The 21,502-nt window shown below is 46.4% G+C and overlaps 1 protein-coding gene across 2 annotated transcripts; it reads left to right on the top strand.

The window, feature by feature from the left end:
- Positions 1-1,468: 1,468 nt before the first annotated feature.
- Positions 1,469-17,580, top strand: LOC108934676 (very-long-chain 3-oxoacyl-CoA reductase-B-like). 2 transcript variants are annotated; one of them, XM_018752698.2, is made up of 11 exons: positions 1,469-1,787; positions 10,173-10,219; positions 10,545-10,620; positions 12,847-12,954; positions 13,052-13,116; positions 13,388-13,432; positions 13,874-13,908; positions 14,736-14,817; positions 15,880-15,945; positions 16,146-16,295; positions 16,521-17,580. In XM_018752698.2, exons 1-11 carry the CDS (start codon positions 1,613-1,615, stop codon positions 16,626-16,628), a joined length of 957 nt encoding a protein of 318 aa, XP_018608214.2. In that variant the 5' UTR covers positions 1,469-1,612; the 3' UTR covers positions 16,629-17,580. The 2 variants fall into 2 exon arrangements, with proteins under 2 accessions (XP_018608214.2, XP_018608213.2); XM_018752697.2 differs by lacking the exons at positions 1,469-1,787; positions 10,173-10,219 and having other exon boundaries at positions 10,270-10,620.
- Positions 17,581-21,502: the final 3,922 nt, after the last annotated feature.

Here is a 21,502-nt window from a genome sequence, read left to right on the forward strand (position 1 = left end):
AAAATTCTGTGTTAATTTTCTATTCCAAATCACTTTGGTTAATTGAAAATAAATTTACTGTAAAATTATTTTGTTCTGGTAACATATTTTATAACCTTTATACAAGTGCTACATTTCAAGGACTGATGAAGAAAAATAAAACTTCTGAGAACAGTTCATATTTTCAGAAACTTCATTACAATCTTTACACATAAATTAAAAACAAGATCTAACTGTACTTCATTATCCATGACTATTTGATGCAAAATAGAGAATCCTAAAATATTTTCTTCTGTAATGAAAGGCATTTAAGCTAATGTTATAAAAAGAATATTTATTATGTTTTATTACACATACAAACACTTTTTTCAAATGTTACTTTACCCATGATGAAAGCAGTAATGCAAGATGTCATATATTTACTATAAAATATAATAAATAATGTAATAAAACGGACGCTTTGCGTGTAAGTGTAAATATAAACAAGATATTTTTATTTTATTGCCATATATAGTACTATACACAGTAAATACACAGTTGTATTCATTGAAAATCATGAGCATGACCAAATTCCAGCAGTAAACTATAATTTGAAACAAATACAGGCTGGACAGATATATTTCTAGTTCTGCATTAGCACCCACTTGTTCCACAGACTGAGAGAAAATAAACTTTTGCATTTTTATTTACATTATTTACACTACTCTCTGTCAGTCTCTGAGAAGTGTGACTCCAACAACTCTGCCGGTTACTTATCAGACATTATATTTTCACTTAATGACTGTAACAAATGAAAATAAGCCCATGAAGATATGCTTTGTCTTCCCTAAACAAAGCAAACTTTACCTTATTTTATTTATCCTACCACGCTACATATGCAACTTAATACAGTTTTTTAGTGTATAGGCACCGCGCTACTTCCGTATTTATAGCGTGCATCATTTCCGCAACAAGGAGGAAATAGGCACAGGAGCTGTGGGAAGTGTAGTCCTTCCCAGATAACACATAACACGTTATCTTTCGGTAACTATACTCTGTAGCGACTTAAAGAGAAATCATGAGCCTTTAGCATAAAATACAAAGACATGTTATTCAACGTAATCTGTGCATACTTAGAGAACAGTCATTGTGTTGTCTGGTCTTGAACTCATGCAATTGGACGAAAGCAAACAAGACGTTTGTGACTGGCGTTTCTTCAAGCGTGTCGTTTCTTTGAAAAAGCGTGCAAGGAGGGGGGGAAACGGAGTCGTGAGCAAGTTGAAATTGGTGGCGCGATCCTCTAAACGACAGAAGACGCCTTGTGCAAGCGGACCAATCAGAAGCCACGGAATACGGGTTGAAAGTGCTCCAATCATTTGGCGAGAATTGAAGTCGTTCTGCCCATCTCGTAGAGAAAATGCAAGAATGAAACGTATTTCCTGGTAGTGGCGTGAAAATTCACCAATGAATTTAAAGATTGTTGACGGACAACGCGTTCATCCAATCGCTACAGGAGTTGTGGTGGCGGAAGTCGCGTTCAGTATATTCTGCAAAGGCGCAAGATTTCTTGAATGTGTGGTGCAATTTACTGCCGAAGTGTTTTATGTTTTAACTAAGTCGTTATCAAAAGAGCCTTTAGTTTAGAAACGCCGTCATGCAGCTTTCACTGGAGGCCGTCATCCGCCACACAGCGGTCCCGCTGTACTGGATCGGCGTCGGCACCACGGCCTGGCTGTCCCTGTGGTCCGTGTACCGACTGCTCTCCGGGCTCCGGGTGTGGGTGCTAGGCAACGCGCGGGCGATCTCCACGAAGCTCGGCAAGTGGGCAGGTGAGTCGTGCAAATCAACCCGAGAGGAAATCAAATATGTGAACACCGAGGGGAAGGGTAATTCTGGGAATGATTCCACGCATTTTTTGATCGCTAAGGCGCGAGAGGCTCTTACTTACTTACTTACTTGCAGCCGTGTTTCCTTTAATAAACACGCACTTGGAATTACTAGGGGGAGCCGTGACGTGCGCTGCTAACAGACATAACTAAATGATTCGATTCCATTACAACTGTGTATTTAAAACCTCTTTCCACTGGCTGTATAAAATGTTCACTTGTTCCTAACGACCAAATCAAATGAAACCATGTGAAACGTCAAGGACCTGGCGAGTATTCAACATACGAACACTCGACATCCGAACACACTGACTTCCGGTTAGTGTAATTAGTACCCTAGCTGGGATAAGGTTTCCGCACCCTTATTGAGTATTTATTTGTGCCCATTTTGGCTTTATGATGGGCCTAAATAAATGAACAAACAAACATACGTGGGTAGATAAATAGCAAGGATATTTACCCCCCAGCTGTTACCCTTAAATTCCTGAACATTGAATTCTAAGTCTCCTGGGGGCCCCAGTAGGGCAAAAGTGTGGTAATTTAAGTGTACATAATTTGTGGTGTATTGAGTGTGGTAAGAGAAACCACGTTTTGGGCAACTATAATCTGCCATACAAAGTGCAGTACTAAATTTTTATCACCATAACTTTACCCTATGATGCCCCAACACGTTACATAGCTGCCAAAGTCGTCCTCCCAGTTTTTGTGAAAACTGCACACTATCCAGCGTTGCCTTTCTTTTGTCCACTTTGGCATTCCAAGTAGACTATTTCCAAAGCATTACTTACTTCTACATTTATTTATTTAGCAGATGCTTTTCTCCAAAGTGACTTCCAATGAACTCTATGTAGTGTCACCAGCCCACACACCTTATTCACCGTGGTGACTTACACTGCTAGATGCACTACTTACACTGGGTCACTCATCCATACATCAGTGGAACACACACACACACACACACACTGTCTCTGTGACTCAGAAACTATGGGGGAAGCTGAACAGCATGTCTTTGGAGTGTGGGAGGAAACCAGAGCACCCAGAGGAAACCCTCCACACAGACTGAGCGGAGATCGAACCAATGTCCTCTTGCACCACCCAGGCGCTGTGAGACAGCAGCACTACTTGTTATACAGTAATTAAACTTATTGTATAGTAACTTTGATTTGTTATTTTGCTGCTGAAAATTGTAATGAATCACACACACTGTTGGTAGAATGTTCCAGTTCAGTCACAACAGAAATAATAATAATAATAAAACTCTTGGCAATGACCTCTCTGGAATCTGGACTTTTGCCATAAGGATGGAATTCCACAAACAGAGTTTGAATTCTGCGGCAAGGTATTTAGCTTCCCATCCATTTGACTCTCTTGACGATCTCTTTTTAGTCGTGTACCGTTTTCATTTCCCACTACAATTTTCCATTTGATTGTTGTTATTCGAATAACGTTTCATTCATTATTTGCTCTAAGTACATTGCGTTGGAGTATGTGGTATATAAATTTGGTCCTGTGCAATAAACTGTTGTTTTGTGTGCTTGGTTAGGAATGTGAACTACGGTGGGTCGTGATGTTTGAGGGCAACGAGCCCACGCAAGAGAACGTCGTGTCCTGCACAAGGACCGTTGACTGTTCTGTACGCAAGGGATAAGACAAAGCCTCGAGTGGGAAAACTACGGTGAAAACGTATGCTGAAATGTTTATGTATGAATATGTATGAGTACAGTAAACAAAAGCGGACGAGCAAGGCCGTTCGAGGAGATTCCCTGCTCTCGGAAGGGGTCTCCCAACGGCGCCATTGTTCTGAAATTTCAGATCTGACTCGTTTTGTCCTGTAGCCAGATGGGTTGAGGGAAGAGTGAAATATGAGAATGAGTGTCGTGAAATTGCTCTCACAAATATTATTGCTTAGTGTTATCAGTAGTTAATAGGAATTCTTGCTATATATATATGTGTGTCTCTGTTTGTGTGATGTGAATGTGACTGGCAGATTTGCGTTTACATTTATTTCACAGATCACAGTGATTCCTAGCAGCCGTGAGGTGATCTTATCGGAAAATGAGAAACTCTGTAAATTAATATTTTAAAAGAAAGTACTATTCATAAGTAGAGCAGCTTCAGTCACACTGGAATTATTTAACTGTGGTGTGTGTGTAAGGATCCAGTGTCTTTACTGCGTTACCACAGATGATCAGATAATCTACCAAAGTCACAACTTCTCAGGAATTTATGAATTACCAGTATGCCTGTCTGTGTACTATTTTTAATACTTAAAATATTATTATTATTATATACATATTATATGGGTGGCACAATGAGTAGGGCTGCTGTCTTACAGCGCCTGGGTGGTGCAAGAGGATGTGGGTTCGATCACCGCTCAGGCTGTGTGGAGTTTGCATGTTCTCCCAGTGTCTGCGTGCGTTTCCTCTGGGTGCTCTGGTTTCCTCCCACAGTCCAAAGACTCCCTCATAATTCAGGTTTCCCATAGTGTGTGTGTGTGTGTGTGTGTGTCTGTCTGTGTGTGTTCAGCTGATGTATGGATGAGTGACCCAGCGTAAATAGTGTATCTAGCAGTGTAAGTCACCGCGGTGAATAAGGTGTGTGGGCTGATAAGAGTTCATTGGAAGTCGCTTTGGAGGAAAAAAAGCATCTGCTAAATAAATGTATAATTAGTAATATTTTAATTTATTTAATGTATACTATTTTAAATATATATGCGCACACAAAGTCAGGATTTACAAAGTGAGGATTATTACTGTACTGATTGGTACTGTGTTGTAAAATTGTAAGTAAAGGCTCCTCTTACAAGTGCACTGACTCGTGAGAGTAGAAGTAGGGCTCAGAAGGCGTGGTGGAGGGGAAGAGATGAGCGTGGCGGTCGGTGACGTGTGGTGGGCACACTCTGTATGGCCTTTGTACTCCGGTGGTTCGATCTGCAGCGGCGAGCGCTTCGTGTTTGAGTTCCCGCACGAAACGCCCTGTCGGTCTGAAGGGATCCGTTCGCGGTGGGTGCTGTGTAGGGAGGGAGACGCGGTCACCTGATGTCGCCCGTTTTGAGAGACGTGCCGCAGAGACCTCTGAGTGTCACACCCTTCCACATTCCCGCATCCCACTCTTGTCTTTTCTTTCATGCTCTGCAATATATTAATAATATTGGAAATGTATAAAAAAAAAAAGTGTTGTAAATACAAAGATATGTCCCATGTGTGGCTTTTGTTCTTAATGTCAGTTTTGAATAGGAAATAGAAATTTGTATTATGTATAGTCCATGTGTATTCCATTACTAATGTACACCTGTCTTCCAGGTGCTTCTGCTTTGCGAGTTTTGTGCGCTCCTTTCGGTGCGGCTGGAGAGTGCGGTCGACCCATGGCAGTAGAGTCAAAGGCCACGCGAGCGCCGTCTTATCGCTTCTACGTGTGTACGGCTCTTGACATGTCACGGTGTCTTGCTCGTGGAACAGGCGGTCCTTCGTACATCTTGATGTTTCACGTTACAGATCTATGCCAGTGTGAGTCAGTGTATACTGGTGTGATGTTATTGCTCTTGTACACATGACACATTTCCATGTGTTGTAGTTTTTGCTGATAAAGTTCATTTTTGGTTGTTCATTGCTCTCGTGCAGATAGATATTTATTATTATTATTATTATTATCATTATTATTGGGGCGCAGTGGGTTGGACCGGGTCCTGCTCTCCGGTGGGTCTGGGGTTCGAGTCCCGCTTGGGGTGCCTTGCGATGGACTGGCGTCCCGTCCTGGGTGTGTCCACTCCCCCTCCAGCCTCACGCCCTGTGTTGCCAGGTTAAGGCTCCGGCGTCCTGCCACCCCGTATGGGACAAGCGGTTTCAGATAATGTGTGTGTATATTATTATTATTACTATTTTTTTTTTTTTTTTTTTTTTGGTGTAGGTACGGCGTTCAGATGCCTTTTCACACATGACCCAAATCCCATAGTCTTTCCTCCGTCTCTGTAAATAATTTGTGCAGAATTTGTAGAGATAAAAAGAAATGCTGCCGCCGATGAAGTGTCCTTGGAACACGTGACTCAATTTCACTGAAGGCTTTGCACAGACCTTGCTTTTAACTAGCATCAAATAGTTTAATACGTGATGTTTTGTGTCCTGGCATACTGCACTTATTAAAAAATATTATTTATTTTCTAAAAACTGCATTTCCCCCAAATGATCTCCCCGCCCCCCATTAGCTCACTAACAGATCTTTGTTTCTTCTGGTCCCGTGACCATATTTGCGGACAGTCTGCTGCCTGTTTAATTGAATTTGCCCCGTGATCCCATTACTGTGGGCGAACCGCGGTCGCCATCGCACTACTGTGTCATCCTCCTGCTGCCGCTAACCCGTGAGCGCGTTGGTCGATCGATGGCCTTTTTTAGTGCTTCTGCATTTCTTTAACTAGTCTCCATATCAGATGTAATGAAGCGTGATTTAAAGTATATAATTTATTTGAAGAAAAATCACAATTTTTAATTTTAGTTGCTTTATAAGTTAACTAGTGAGTATCGCAACCTTTATTTTTCACATACACCCCCACCTCTTTGTGGAAGCTTGAGATTTTTATTGTTTGAATTGATCCTTGTGTATGATGGCGGTTTTATTTAATCAGAATCGAGAGTTTTTTTTTTTTTTTTCTCTTTTCTCCTCCCCTTCAATGTATATGAATAAACCGTGTGCTGCCAGTACCAGGGTATTTTATTTTAATCTACATATACATTAAAAAGTGGCTACATTGGGTTCTTCTGGACTTGAATTCCTCTCTTTGAATGGAAACCCTCCTGCTTTTCGGCGTGGTTTTCTCTGGCTGTCGCGGCACCTCATGATGCTCATCCTCCGAATGGGAAAGACATCTGTCTCAGGCACTCGGACGTGTCGTTCCCCGCGTTTGCGGACGCGCAGCTCGACGTGGCCTCCGCTCCCGTGCTCTCTCGCAGTTCGGGCAAGGGGAGGCGCCGCCTGCGAGGCTCTCAATGTCGTTGCTGGGCTGCGTCGGTAAGAGCACGACGCCCCCCCCCCATGCCCCGCTGCCAGATGCTCGGACGTAAGATCCTGTGCCCGAGGGGGGGCGGAGGGGTGCGGAGCCATGCCTGTGATGCTGCGGGGACCCGAGGGGCGGGTAGCGTCTCGTTGGTATTCAGCTGCTGCGGCTGTTCCAGGGGAGGCTGCAGTGCTCGGCTGCTATTTTTAATCTAGCCGTTTCTTTTTTTAGCTCGCGGAATATTTAGCAGCGGCAGCATCATTGTGCCGGTTGCGGGGACTTCGATGTCTTTTTTTTTCGCCGTGGGGACGTTCTTCTGTGCTCCCTGTCTATACATTTATTTATGTATGTTTTTAACTGGTTCATTTTTTCATAATGATTATATCGTTATTGTTTTCTGCATTGATTTTAAAAAAGGATTTTTTTTTTTTTTTTTTTTTTTTTTTCTCTCCCCCCGAACCCCCCCAACCCATCTGAACTACTTCTCAGACACCAGCTGTCTTGGTGTGTTATTCATGGCACAGCAGGTGGCGTAATGGTTAGAGTTGCCACCTTGACTTCGAAGGGCCCAGGTTTAAATCCTGCTACTTGCTGTAGTACCCTAGAGCAAGTACTTACCCTCAATTGATGCAGTAAAAATGACCCAGCTGTATAAATGGGTAAATCAGTAACTTAACACTTATCACTTTGGAGCAAAGTGTCAGATAGATGGATAAAAATGTTATTCTGCCGCCCTTCTTCTTCATGCTGGGGGTGTTGAGGGTTTGACAGACTCTAATAGTGGCCTTTATTATTGCATTTTTTAAAATGAAATAATATGGTGTCTAAGCAGAATTCATAATGCCACAATTGATAATGAATGTTTTGTGTCCTGGTAAACGATCGCGACTGGTTTAATGCGGCGTGCGTGGACCTCTTTGTCCTTTGCCTGCCTACACTTCCAGTGATGCCGCAAAGGCCAGCATGTATTTATACTGAAAGTGTTCGAATGCTGCTCGGCTGATCGTCATCCGTGTTTGTTTCGGGTTTTATGGTCACAAACAGCCGCTGTACTAGACCTGAGCGCACGGACCGACGGCCCTGTGCGCGCAAACGGAGCCGCCGCTCGGTGGCCCTGCGCTGCGCTCCTCCGCACCCCAGCCCGGCCCAGCCTTCTGGAAGGGGGCCATCCTTAGGGTGGGCGGCGTTCGCCTGCCGCAGGGGCCGTCTCTGCGTGGCGCCGGTAGCGGTCACGATTGTTCCGGGTCGGTGGGTGTAAAACGATGCAGGGTATTCCGGATAACACCCTGGCCTCCAAAGTAGTTTCCATACGCAGCCACCAGATAGTAAAAACACGGTAAAACCCAGTGCTGCCGTAACGGAAACGTCATTGAGATTCATACAGGCTGCTGCGTGATGTTTGTGTCATATTTTGTTTCTTTGAATTGTTTGTCCTTATTATATTTTAGTTAGTCTGGGGCAGACATGCAAGTTAAGAATTGAATTGCACCAGAAACACAATGAACTTGAGCGTCCGGATACACCGAACAAAACGGCAAAGGAATCACCGATGTCTTTCCGGTGACGGGAAGGAAGGTCTCGAAGAGGAATTAATTCTTTACGACTTAAGAAAAGATACCCCCACATATATTTTATATGTAACCTCCTGCTTTCCTCCTTCCACTTGCTCTATTTTTAGCTGCCCTAAGATCCCGCCGTGCCCTTCGCTCTCATTGTCCGTGGTCACGCTGCCCTTGCTCCAGCGCCGTATTAATCTTTAATCAGTCTTGAGTTGTGTGGCACCCGGGGTGCATAGGTCGGGGATCGGGGATCGGGGATTGGCGTGTGGAGGTGGGAGATGAGGGGGGGGGCGAGGCGAGGGCCGCTGCCCTGGATATCCAGTCAGGTGAGAGGGAGGGGAGCACAGCGGGGGCATGCTGCTCCTTTCCCGTTCTCTCCTTGTTTCTATAAATACCTTCCTGCCGATGGCTCGCTCTCTTCCTCCGTCTCCCTTGATCCTTTTTTCGGCAGGTAGCGGGGAAAAACGGGTAACGGACAGCACGTCCGAAATAGCCGCGCGGCCTCGACGAGCAGAGGACAACCGGGCGGGAATAGCCGAAAGCCCGCAGCTATGGCTTGAGGTTCCTCCGAGGCGGCGGCCTCTAGTCGAACGCGGCGTCGCCCGTACCTCTCGGAACGGCTCCGTGACCCACGGCCGCCCTCGGGCCAGTCGAACCGGCGTCCGCGCGACGGTCATCTCCTCCGACTTCCTAAAATAAGGAACGCCGTGCAGAAGAGACAGATTATTTTGTTCATCTACAGAGAGGTGTTATTTTGTTGGTGCCGTACAGTTAATTAATTTCGCAGACGCTGTTCTCTTGCAACCGTCTCTTTCTCCTAATGTAATGAACGCGTTGTGTTTTCTAGGGGACGTGCGTCGCTCGGGGAAAAGCGTCTGCTAAACGAATAAATGTAAAGCGATGTACGTCGTTCGGTCATTTTGTCACGTTCCGCAGTATAAAGCAGTGTGTACATTAAATGTGTAGCTGTGTGTAGGGTAACGGCGGTCCTGTGTGACCTGGTGCGGAATCGTGGTACAAGTGGTCCTCCGCTCACAACATGTGACTTATGAGCAGCCGGAGTTACTCGGGTTGTGCCGTTAACTTCGCCGGTTTCGAGTCCCGATGTTTGGTCGTATCGCCTAACGGAAACCGCTCCGCTCCGCCTTCCGTACGCCAACGTGGGTCGGCCGCGCTGCCGCAAGGCAACGCGCTTCTTCTTGACTCGGTCATCGTGTTTGTCGGCATCTGTCTTTTATTTACAAAAACATTCTTTTCTTTACAGAACGTCTAGCGTGCACTTCCGCTAAGCTACAAGCAAAAGTGTTGTGGTGCTCAAAAGAAAATGTTTAGAAATTAAAGTGAGAATTATAATGCTGTACTGTATTTACTACTCTACAGTGCATTAGTATTTTATCAAGAATAATGCGTGAAATAGTGAAACGAAGCAAATGATGGAGCCTAGCACTGACGTACGTTAGTAGTTTATGTGTACTTCGTTTATACCATACAGTATAAGGGGTTTTACGAGTCGGTTTGTTAGAACGGAACCCGCCGTAAGTTGAGGCCCCCCTGTATCGATCAGCTCTTCGTGATTGTACTGGAAAGTATGCGAGTGTCCCGGTTAGTGGGATCGATGAGCTGCTTTTCCAGTCCGCTCGTCCACTTTGATTTCTATGCCTCGTGGACGTGCGGCGGCTCTCGTTTGCGAGAGCCTTAGGAGCACGCGTCGGGGCTCCGGCCGATCGCGTGAACGCGGCAGCTAACCTCTGCTCCGCACCTTCTGTCTCGTTTGTGGCGCAGCGGTGACGGGAGCCACGGACGGCATCGGGAAAGCCTATGCAGAGGAGGTGAGGTTCCGACGCTCTTATGCTTCCACTCCTTCGCGGTGAGTCATCGGCGGCCGAGGTTCCTCTCGAGGAACGGGGGTGGGGGACTGTACAGTGATTTATGAAAGGTATCCGTGTGTCTTCCACCCCCCACCCGCGACAGTGTTCACATATGTGCCAAACGGCACCACGCACTCGCCTAAATACCTGTGCACGTGTGTCATTAATGGGTTGTGTGCCCTCGCTCTCGGAGACGCTTTTGCGTTTTACGCCCAAAGGCCGTCGCTGTGCTGGAGTAGTCCCGCGAAGTGGAAAAAATGCTCTTTCCTGCTCTCCTCCCCTCCAGCTGGCGCGCCGTGGGTTTGCTGTCGTGCTCATCAGCCGCTCCCAGGAGAAGCTCGACGATGTTTCCAAATCCATCGGTGAGCGGAACCCACCCCGTGGCCCGAGTCACGCGACGCCTCCTTTTGTTCGCGAGCGGAGTCCTTCGCCGCCGGTGTGCTTTGATGGAGCACTTTAAAGTCCCCCCCCCCCTTTCCCTTTCCCTTTCCCTTGCTACCAGGCAGAATGCAGTGGGTTAGAACCCCCTCTCATACTGCTGTACCCCTTGAGCAAAGTGCTTACCCTGAATTGATACAGTAAAAATTACCCAGGTGTATAAATGGTTTTGTCACTGTAAGTACCTTAGTGTATAAACTTATCATTGGAAGTCACCTTGGACAAAGGTGTCGGTTACATGAAGGAGGATGATGATGATGGTGGTGGTGGTGATGATTTATTATGAAGTTTCAGTTAGAACTAGTGACACGCAAACTGTCCTTGACAGTCCAGGGGTCATTTTCAAAACCTCTGTCCTACTGGTGTCCTTTTCCCATTGAACAGGTCTGTAGGGAATTAAGTTCCGCTTTAATATAAGCAGCTCCGGTCTGATTGGCTGGATCTTCAAGCGGGTATCACAGCTTTTTGTAGCGTTTGTGTTTTAAGGGTAACGCGCGAACAGACGGCCTACGCAGCCGCGCGTGTTTCGTCTAGACGGAGGCTGAGCGACGGCGTTTGTTCGTTCCCGACGTTAATGATCCGGGGTCCCCGTGCCGGCCGGCCTGTCCGCCTCCCCTGGCTGCCGCTGCATCAAAACGGGACCGGGCACATGTAGATGGATCGGCGAGAGAAGGACACCCCCGATGACGCAGACATCGGCTCGGCGTGCGTGTGCGGAACTCCGCCTAAGCATCGAGTCGGGTCGGGAACCAACAGCCGCCGACCGCTTTACGCCGACCCCTGGGTGTTTTCGTATGGGGAACGTCGCTCTCTCCCGCACTGGTGCGCATCGGCCTCCGAAGCGGCACGGCGCGATAAGGCTGATGCCATCGAGGGCGGCTCTCGGTATCCATAGGAGGAATTGGCCGCGTGAGGTGGATTAGCAGATTTAATCCACTTTAAAGCTCCACTTGTGTCTGGAGCGCAGTAAGCAATGACGCCTGGGCCGGTGGGAGTGGGCGGGCCTCCGGCCAGGACCCTCTTTCCTCCCCTTTCCCTTTTTCGCACTCCGCTCCATCTGGGGCTTTTTACTTATTTTGCCCTCTCTACGAGTTTCTTTCTTGCCCTCTTTCTTTGTCTTTCTGTCTTTCTCCTCTGATGCCTGTCTAGCGGAACCCTCCTCTCCCCTATTTATTTGTCTAAATGGAAACGTGAGCATCCTGGGCTTTCTAAGTGCACGCCCCCCCCACCCCAGACATGCATTATGGACATTCTGCTTTGATTAAACCCGGTTGGTGTTTTTGTTGTGTTGGAATCGAGGTGGAGAAACGGTGGCGGGCAGTCGCGCCGCACCCCTTTTTCACCGTATCCAAGTCCCGTTTTTGAGTCCTTGCCATTTCCATTGTCGTGCCTGGAGCTGGGTGGGGTGAGCTGCTTGGGGGGTGTGGGAGGAGTCACGAGCTCGGGGCTGAGCGTGCCAAAGCCTGCTGCGCCAGCCTGGCTAATCGACAGCCGCTGCGCCCACACCCGTGTTTGCTGTGGACGTCATACATAAACATTGCTAAAGCATGAAGTTGCCATTTATACTCAGCCTGCATCTAAAACAGGGATCACTCATCAAACCCCAGCACCACCACCACCATCCCAAACCCTTCCAGACTTTTCCCCCCCCCCCCTTCCCGGCCAGTACAAAACCACGCAGCTCCAAAAAAGGGATCTTCCTGGAGTAATTCAGACTAAAAATGCATTTTCTGCAAGTGTCTGTGCAATACATTCTAATTGTAATGAATGGTAACAATGGGCGCAGGACACAGCACGTGGTTTCACCTTTCTTTTGTATTGCAGCTCCCCCTACTGTCTGATGGGGAGAGCAGTTTGACACTGCACTGAACTTCTTTGGAGCAGTGAATGGGGCCTGTGTGTGTGTGTGTGTGTGTGTGTGTGTGTGTGTGTGTGTGTGTGTGTGGGGGGCTCTAAGGGAATCGCTCTGCTTTAGGACCCCTGCAATGGGGGGCAGGGGTTGACTGCTCTTTTACATGGATTCCCCTTGGATTCCCTCAGGAACGACCTTAAGTTGACAGAGTTGTGTGCTGCTGGTGATGCATGTGTTGGGTTTTGCCTCTTTACCATGATCGAGATCCTGCTATGCTGATGTCATACCCCCCACCCAGAATGTCGGTATGGTGTCGAAACAAAAACGATCGCGGTGGACTTCGGAGGCACTGACATCTATCCCAAAATTGAGGCGGCTCTGGCTGGACTCGAGGTCGGAGTTCTGGGTGAGTTACGGGATATTCTGCGTCTAGACGCAGCACATGCTTCGTCTTAAAATGATCAAAATTCAGATTAACGCAGCTTCGTTCGTCTCTTCTGCAGTTAACAACGTTGGGATTTCCTACTCGTACCCCGAGTACTTCCTTAACGTGGCCGATTTGGACAAAGTGAGTAATCGATGCATTAAAGGCCACCCAGGATGGTGAGTTTGCACATCTGTGCCTTTGAGTGTTGGACACGTAGCTTTACACACAGTTGTATAAATGGGGGAAAAAGTGGTCCTTCGAACAAGAGCGTCAGCGCAGCATCGTGATGGTAAAAGTGCTCGGTCTTTGGAGAGGCAGTTTTTGTGTGTCGCAGTGGACTAAGTGCAGAATTAATTTTGCTAGGATGTGACTCAGCGTGCATGTTTTTTTTTTTTTTTTCTTTTTTAATTAGTTCATCAGCACCATGATAAATGTCAACATCACTTCGGTCTGTCAGGTAAGTACCTGAATTTTAAAAAAGATATTTTTTTTTTTTTGAAACACTTGGGCATGCTGTCAACTCTGCTGTGAAATAACGTGTGGGCTGGGGTACCGGCGGTGAGGGTCCAGCCATAGCAGCCCCTGCTCAACTGCAGGGATGCAGTCGAGCGATGGGCGTCGGTCTGTCCCCCGCCTTCCGACTTGTACCGCACACCCCCACCGGCAGACCGTTCCTGCAGTTCCTGCTGTACCTGCAGTTTCCGTGGTTTCCAGAAAGACGGTGAACTACACCCACGCTGTCTATTCGCCGGCGCCCACGCATAACCTTCTCTCTCCCTCCCACCTGTTCTCAGAAATGCACTGGCGGCTCCGCAAAGGTGCGTGGTGGGCCAGCGAGTGCAGTCTTAAAAACGTGCTTAGTGTGATTTATGGCTTCTCGTGTCTTCCCTGTGTTCAGATGACGCGCCTGGTGTTGCCGAGGATGGTGGAGAGGTGAGTGGCGGAAGCGCCGCGGTGCCGGGGAAGCTCGGAGCCCCTCGGCTCCACGTGACCGAAACATTGGTGTCTCCACCGATTTCGGTTCAAACACTTAGTGGTCTTTTGCTGCTGATGCAGTGCTCTTGCAGGGTAGGGAAGCCTTGGTCATTTTCATCTCCTTTCTGCGCAGCCTGCATTCATGCACGACTGCTTGTGAATGGGCACCTGTTGCTTTGTCTCAATGGTCTGCTTTAGTGTCGTAGTGTGACGGATCGCCGCGGCGACCCAAGTAACATCCTCAGCATCTCTTTGGCCCATGCTGGAGGCGACGAGAGAGGATCTTGGGGGCGAGTGCTCGTCTTTGCTCACACTTTGCTCACATGCCACTAATCCAGGCGTGGGGTCTTTCTTTGGCGCCGGCTCAGATGGGTATTCCTCTGCTTTGCAGCGTATCCCGCAGCTGTAGGCAGACTGCACGGTGAAGTGGCTGCCATGGCAACACTTAAACCAGCATCCATGAATGGAGCTCGGTGTTCTGGTGCGCGCTTGTGTGGAAAAATGGACAGATGCTTGGAGAAAGGCTTCGGCCAGGTTCAGGCGATACCGATGTAGTGCACACTTTTTCTCAGTTCTGCAGTGGTAAAACAAATAAAAACGATCAGCTTCACAAGACTGTTTGTTTAAACTTTAGAAGCAGACCATACTACATTTTTGTCGTCTATTTTTTTTGAACAAGAGAACAAAAGTAATTACACATTTGCTATGTAGGGGGGCACTCGCATCCATTGTATCCGTAATATTAAGTGTTTTGTAACAAAGAGCTTTGTTGTTATGTGCTTTAGGTCTAAAGGTGTGATTCTGAATATCTCTTCTGCAAGCGCCATGTATCCCATCCCCCTGCTTTCCCTCTACTCTGCCTCCAAGGTAAGCTGTTAACAACGGAGCAAAAGTTGTATAGAGACCTTAAATGAGGACTTATTTTATATACAGTCTTTCCGTGGAACAGCGGATTTCAGGAATGGACTGCTGAAATTTTTTTTTGGGAAGAGATGGAAGAATTTTTTTTTTTAAATCAAATTTTTCCAAAAAAAAAAAAAAACAGTTATTAAAACAAAAATGAATGGATACACTCGTACATATGAATGTACACATGCCTATGTAACCTATGTGTGTACAAACATTTGCAAAATGCACCTTTGCAAGAGCTGTGTGTGTGTGTGTGGACACAGCAATTTGCATTATACATCAGCCAGTGAGATCACTGCGAAAAGGGTTGTCAAAACGGTCGTCGCAAAATGAGGACGATGAAAACCTAGGTACTGTAGTTTTTTTTTTAAATTTGAATTTAATTTTTAAAAAAATTTGCTTGCATAGTTTTTTCTTCTCTCTCAAGAACACATACGTGTGTGCATATTTATTTACATTTTCATGTAATGAACATTCAGTTAGGGTTAGAGTCACAGACATGCATACCTTATTTGGGATTTCAACTAATTGGCCCCACTGGGTACTGAGATTGGTTAGACCCGCCACCGTTGAACTCGAAGGATCCGGGTTTGAATCCTGCTTCCTGTTGTAGTACTCTTGAACACGATACTTTCCCTAAGTTGTTCCAGTCAAAATTGCTGTATAAATGCGTAAATCACTGTAAGCATGATAAAGTTAAACTAATAAAATTTTTGATGAAGTCTGAAAGTCTTATGCAGCTACTCGTGTGATGAACATTGGTTCAAATGGTGAAAGAAACAAACTGCACTTAATCACACGTCTGCAACTATTCCTCTTTCTCCCGATGTAACGAACACATTGTTTATTCTATGAGATGTACGTCACTTTGGAGAAAAGCCCCTGCCAGATGAATACATGTAAATGTAAAAATAAACGTAGTGTAAACGTAAGTGGCGGATTCACAGTGTTGCCCGTTACTCGCAGTACTTGCTCTGGTGCGGTGCATTGCATTAAAGACTACCATTTGTCTTCCCGTAGGCTTTTGTGGACTATTTCAGTCAAGGACTCAATGCGGAGTACAAGAACAAAGGGGTCATCATTCAGGTAAATGCATACCCTCAGCTCTTCCCAGCAACCTTTGCCGTTTTGTTTGCATCTTCCCCGTTCGCTCGATTCTCTGCACCGTTGCTCTTTGTCGGAGGTGCGGGTCTCTGCTATCCAATGGCTCCCTCTGGTGGGCGCCGTGTCCAGAAGCTCGCGTGGGGTGGCGATCAACGTTTGTGGGTCTCTCTCGTCTCCCTCAGAGCGTGCTGCCCTTTTTCGTGGCCACCAAGATGTCGAAGATCCGCAAGGCGACTCTGGACAAGCCGACCCCGGAGCGCTACGTAGCGGCACAGCTCAAAACGGTTGGACTGCAGAGCCAAACCAACGGGTACTTACCCCATGCCATCATGGTGAGAACGCAGCCCTGAGTAGCCGTACCCCCTTCATCCCAAGTGCTTTCTACGTTGATTATCATTACTACAGATCCCAGTCCACTTCATTCTTAACTTTGATTAATTTTCTTATGTCCTGTTTGTAAGTTGTAATTGCTTTGCCTGTAACTTCTGGTCTTTTTCACCTCTCCCAGTTACCTCAGCGGTGCAGTCTGAAGGTTTATGGGTATTTCTCCGTTTCAGGGCTGGCTGACGACTGCCTTGGTCCCCGTGAATGTCATGATTCAGTGTTCGATGCAGATGAACAAGGCCGTGCGCACAGCCTACCTGAAGAAAAGAAAGGGGCATTAGCGTGCTCCGGTGTGAGGAAGACCGGGGAGGGGCACGCCAGCCCTCTCAACTTTAACATTTCTCTTAATGGTTTTGTTTCTCTGAATACTGCTTTGGAGAAAATGGTTTGTACAGATTTCTTCAGACACTGGATTAGAGCTTAGAGAGGCTGTAGGCTTTTTAAAGTTGTTTGAGAGAAACGCTTAATCTTGCAGAACCCGAAATTAGGCATTTTCATAATTGCAGCAGTTAATGACTTTCTATACCTTTAACCATGAAACAAAAAGGTTGTTTTTCAACAGAATTGCATATGTACGGCAACTTGAGTAGATGGAACGGATCCTTTACTCTTGGTGCCGAATTGATTTAAACGTGTTTTGTGACCAGCGATGCTGTTTCACGCAGAGCATGTGTGCATTCTTCAAGTCTAATGTCATTTCTACAGTGCACTTGTTTACTGTGCATTACCATACTGCAGTCTGAAAAGCGGTGCACATTCAGAGGGCTTTTAACGTTGAGGAGATTCCTTACAAATGGTTGCGAAAATCCAAGTATGCACAAAAACAACCTCGGTTATTGAATTGATGAATAGAATGTAAATTTGCAGCATTTCTTTTTTTTTTTTTTTTTTTCCTTTAACGTATGGCACGACATCCTCTTTGGTTTAGTGTTTACCTGTGCAGACTGCAGCCTCCTGTTTCTCAGAAAAAGAAAAGAAAGAAAAAAACTCTAGTGCCAGTTATTACAGCACAAAATCTGGAGATTAAAGGTTTTTGTTGAGTTTGGCAAAAGAATTAAGACTTGGGTAGTGTAACAGAAGGTATGGAAAAGCATTGCCGCTCAAGGAGTGCGTTGGTGGGATGCTACACAAGCGTTGTGTAAAACATATAAGCATTATCATAAATAACCAAATTGTGAATAGCAAGGACCTCCTCTGATGCGTGACTGTTTTAATTAAAACGTATACTGTATTAACCACTAAAGCCCCTGGCTGTTTTGTTCCTTTCTTTTTTTTTTTTTTTTGTTTTTTGAGACGCTTGCCTGGTCCTCTGGGTTGGTTTCCACCAGATCAGCTGAGAAATTAATAAACTTCACTGAGGGGTAAAAAGAAAAAAAAAACAGAAAGCACTTCACACTTGCCTGATGGTCTCTCTATATCATTTCTTTTACTGCAGCTACAGTCAGGTTTGCAGAAGAGTTTAGGTTTCACTTGTCAGCCTCCCTGGTTTGCGGTTATGAATTGCACAGCATGCCCAGGGAGATGAGATCGGGACCACAGGAAAGTGTTTGCCGTGAATACTAAGGACACCGTGAACAGCTGTCCGTAATTGCAAGAAGTCGCATGACAAAAGCGATATTTATATGCCGTAGTATTGTGCAGCAGGGAGCGTAGCAGTGGACCCGAGCGTGGGGTGATGATCAACGTCGGTGGGTCTCGACGTCTACGGGTAGCACGTGGACCTGTTTTTGGATCACGTCCCGCTCCCTGCTATTGCTGTAGTCCCACTGAGCACAGTACTCACTCTGAAACAGCCAGCTGTGTAAATGTGTCAGATAAGTTACTCTGGATAAAAGTGTCAGTTAGGAAATATATTAATATTAAAATGACATGTTCATGCTTGGCAGGCCTGCAGGAGAGAGGTGTCCCTTCACCTTGCTCCCTTGCTGGTACAGACTGGACCGTAGTTTGCTTTCTCGTTTTCCTGCCCTGCCCTCCCCCCCTCCATATCTTACAATCCCAGCTTTCCCAGTATTTATTTGCCACATCTAGGATCTAAATGTACTCTCCCCAAAGTAGGTCTCCTTGAAGAGTGTGCTGGACACTCCTTCAGATGCCTGCACCGGTGCTGCTAAATAAATCATCTCCGACTCCCATCATCAAGCAGCCCAGCAGATGGGAATCAGGTGCTTGTAACTCTTGTGTACGGTCAGAGCCGGAAATCACATTTGGTACGACCACAGTGGCTTTATAGACGGAATCTCATCAGCTTTCTGCTCTCGGACACATGGGGTCACTATTTTGAGTGCTCAGCACATGATTTCCCCCAGTGGATCCAAAGCCAATGGCCAAATACGTGTGCGCAGCAAGTCTGACCTGCGCAAGGTCACGGTCATTCCGCTAACCACATCCACATGCAGTATCATTGCCACGCGCGATCAGGGACGATGCGAGTAACACGTAGTCACTATCTCACCTGAACAGCATGTGCTTGGATCAAAGTGTGAAATCAGAATACCTGGAGGAAACCCACACAAAGCTGGGAGACTGCAGAACCCACAGCGCTTTAGCTGTGTTTGAGCATCGTAATCCACTTTCCAAGGTTTGTGTGTTTTTGCAATCACTCTGAATCCTTTTTAGAATCCCACTGTAAATATATTTCTTCTTTTGTTGGGCACCATAATGAGCTAATATGACTATTAATATTTTACTGCTGACCGTGTAGTCATAAAAAACGGTGTATTCAAATAAATTGTTTTCCCCTCTATCGGTCTGAGCACAAAAGGGACCTTCAGGCAGAGACATTCGCATCAATGTTAAAAACGAGCAGTTTTCAAAAGAATTGCTTTAGATGGCTTGAAAAATCGCTGTACGGTCTCTTAAAAAATTAGTATTTGACTTTTTCTTAAAAAAAAATTATATTAGCAGGCCGTGTGCCTTGTGTCTGCCATCACAAAGCAATAGAAGGTGCTGATGCTGTACGTGCAATATTCATAATTTACCACCGTGCTCCAAAGAAAAACGCCAAGGTTCGGAATTTTGGGTCCTAGGATGGAACTTCATTGCCAGGGTGTCACTGAGCTCTAACCGTGTGATGTTAAATTAAGTTTTTTCCTGTCGCAGTTCCAAACGCCACCTCTCGCTCGCCCTGGCAGTAGATTCTACGCGCTCCGTCTCATAACATGTTTATAATAACCCGGACGCTTTTGATGAGCGCTTGTGTTTGAACTCGACGTGGCCTGCACTTAATCGAGCTCTTTCGTCAGTGTGGTTTTCCGAAAGCTCGAATTTATCGTGCATTTCTTCCACGTATAGCTGCGACCCGTTTATTTGTCTCCTTCGTTCCGAAGCACCTTGAGAAGCTGCCGATCTGCCTCGTGCACGTACCATTATTAACATGGGTGTTAAAAATTCTGAGCGCATTTGCACGGTGGATTTTTTTATCGATGTCTTTATTATTCCGTTCCCCTCCGAGTGCCGGGAGACTTCGCCGGAGAACAAGGCTGGACTATATGGGGTTTACTGCTCTCCCTTGGAAACCCTTGAATCAAGAACCCCCTGCTCGGATTGGCCCGAGGGCTTCTTCGTTTCGGGCACGCTTCCGAAAGTTGGATGGCAAGCATCGGGGGAGGTAAAGCGGAGCCGTTAAACTGCGGGGAGGTGCACGGAGTCTGAGGGCTGCTGCGAAGAGATGAGACGCCTGTACGCCTCCTTCGTGCGTTTCGGATCCGCGACGTGAATCCGATGGCACCTGGGAAAGAGTCTTGCGGCCTTTTCCTGTCGGTGGCGCTGTTGCGACATTTTAGCAAAGAATTACGGCGTAGGAAAGCGTTCGCTTCAATGCGGAGACGCAGCCTGAGAAACGGTGAAGTAGCCGAGCAGCTCTTAATAAAAATATAAGGGCCAAATGAGAAAGTGGTGACGCTCCGGTGCTGCAGCGGGGCAGGCCAAGGTAGGTCTGGTTCGCTTGCTGTCATCTGCAGTTAACTTGTGATAAGATCTATTTTTCTTTGTGGAGAAGCACGTCGTGAATAAACCAAGAGCCCCCGAGATCATCTGCATTCTCGGCTCCTGCCGAAGCTCCGCTCGCACTGCAGTTTTTCCTTGTTCGCCATATGCTGTGACGATTGCCAGCGCGCTCCCTGTTTCCGCATTAAATCATTTTGCCGCTTTAGTGACCTTTGTGCCCGCAGTTGGGGCATCGACACCTTGGGGCTCCTCTGAATCCCTCCGGCAGCGCCGCTGCTTTATAAACTCGCGTTAAAGTTCAGATTTTCGGAGCTCTTTTAAAACCGACGCACAACGGCCGCCGTTCAGCTTAACGTGACTCAACCGTGCGGCTGCCTTTTAAAAGCGTTTTACTTACTGACTCTGAGTCACATGTCACGTGCTGTTTCTAATATTTAGCCCCCCCAATTCAATTCAATTCAATTGAACTCAATTCATCTCAATTTAATTCCATTAAGTTCAATTCAGTTTACCTTTATGGTCTCTATCCAGGTGTAATGAAATTCAATTTCTGCAGCTCTTCGAGTGTGATGCAACAATCCAGGCATAAGTATTTACGGTATATACACAGTTGCATCATCTGAACACTATTTCTTTGGACTATGGAGGAAAACGCAGTAGTAAATAAGGGCCAGCAGGTGGGGTAGTGGTTAGAACTCTCACCTTACTTGTCACCTGAATGGACACCGGCTATTAAACCGATACAGTAAAATTTACCCAGTTGTACAAGTGGGTTAAAAAAACAACTGCAAGCATCTTAATATACACATTTACCTGACACTTCTCTCTAAAGCACCTTACAGTGTTAAGGTTATAAACCCTAACCCATTTATACAGCTGGGTAATTTCTACTGGGGTAATTGAGGGTAGGTACCTTGCTCAAGGGTACTGCCTCTAGAGGTGGGGATCAAACCTACAGCCTTTGGATCCAAAGACAGCAATGCTAACCACTATGCAACCAGCTGTCCCTCACTCAACTCACATTGTAAGTCACTTTGGACCAAGGTGTCAAGCAAACGAATGAAAATGTAAACGTGTGTAATAAATCTATACGAATGTGTTAATCCCACACAGACAAATCGCAATTTTTGCACCATATTCTGACCAGTTACCCTGTGGTAACACTGCGCTACCCCCGTCCCCCTCTGCGTCCCAGGCTCTTTTCCTA

The sequence above is a fragment of the Scleropages formosus genome, chromosome 11, assembly GCF_900964775.1.
Source record: "Scleropages formosus chromosome 11, fSclFor1.1, whole genome shotgun sequence".
In the NCBI taxonomy this organism is placed as follows: Eukaryota; Metazoa; Chordata; class Actinopteri; order Osteoglossiformes; family Osteoglossidae; genus Scleropages; species Scleropages formosus.

Coding starts and splice junctions, on each gene's coding strand:
- LOC108934676 (XM_018752697.2), top strand. CDS start 10,320: ATGAAAGGTATCCGTGTGTCTTCCACCCCCCACCCGCGACAGTGTTCA. Junction 10,621..12,846: donor CGATGTTTCCAAATCCATCG/GTGAGCGGAACC, acceptor CCCCCCACCCAG/AATGTCGGTATGGTGTCGAA. Junction 13,433..13,873: donor ACATCACTTCGGTCTGTCAG/GTAAGTACCTGA, acceptor CCCTGTGTTCAG/ATGACGCGCCTGGTGTTGCC.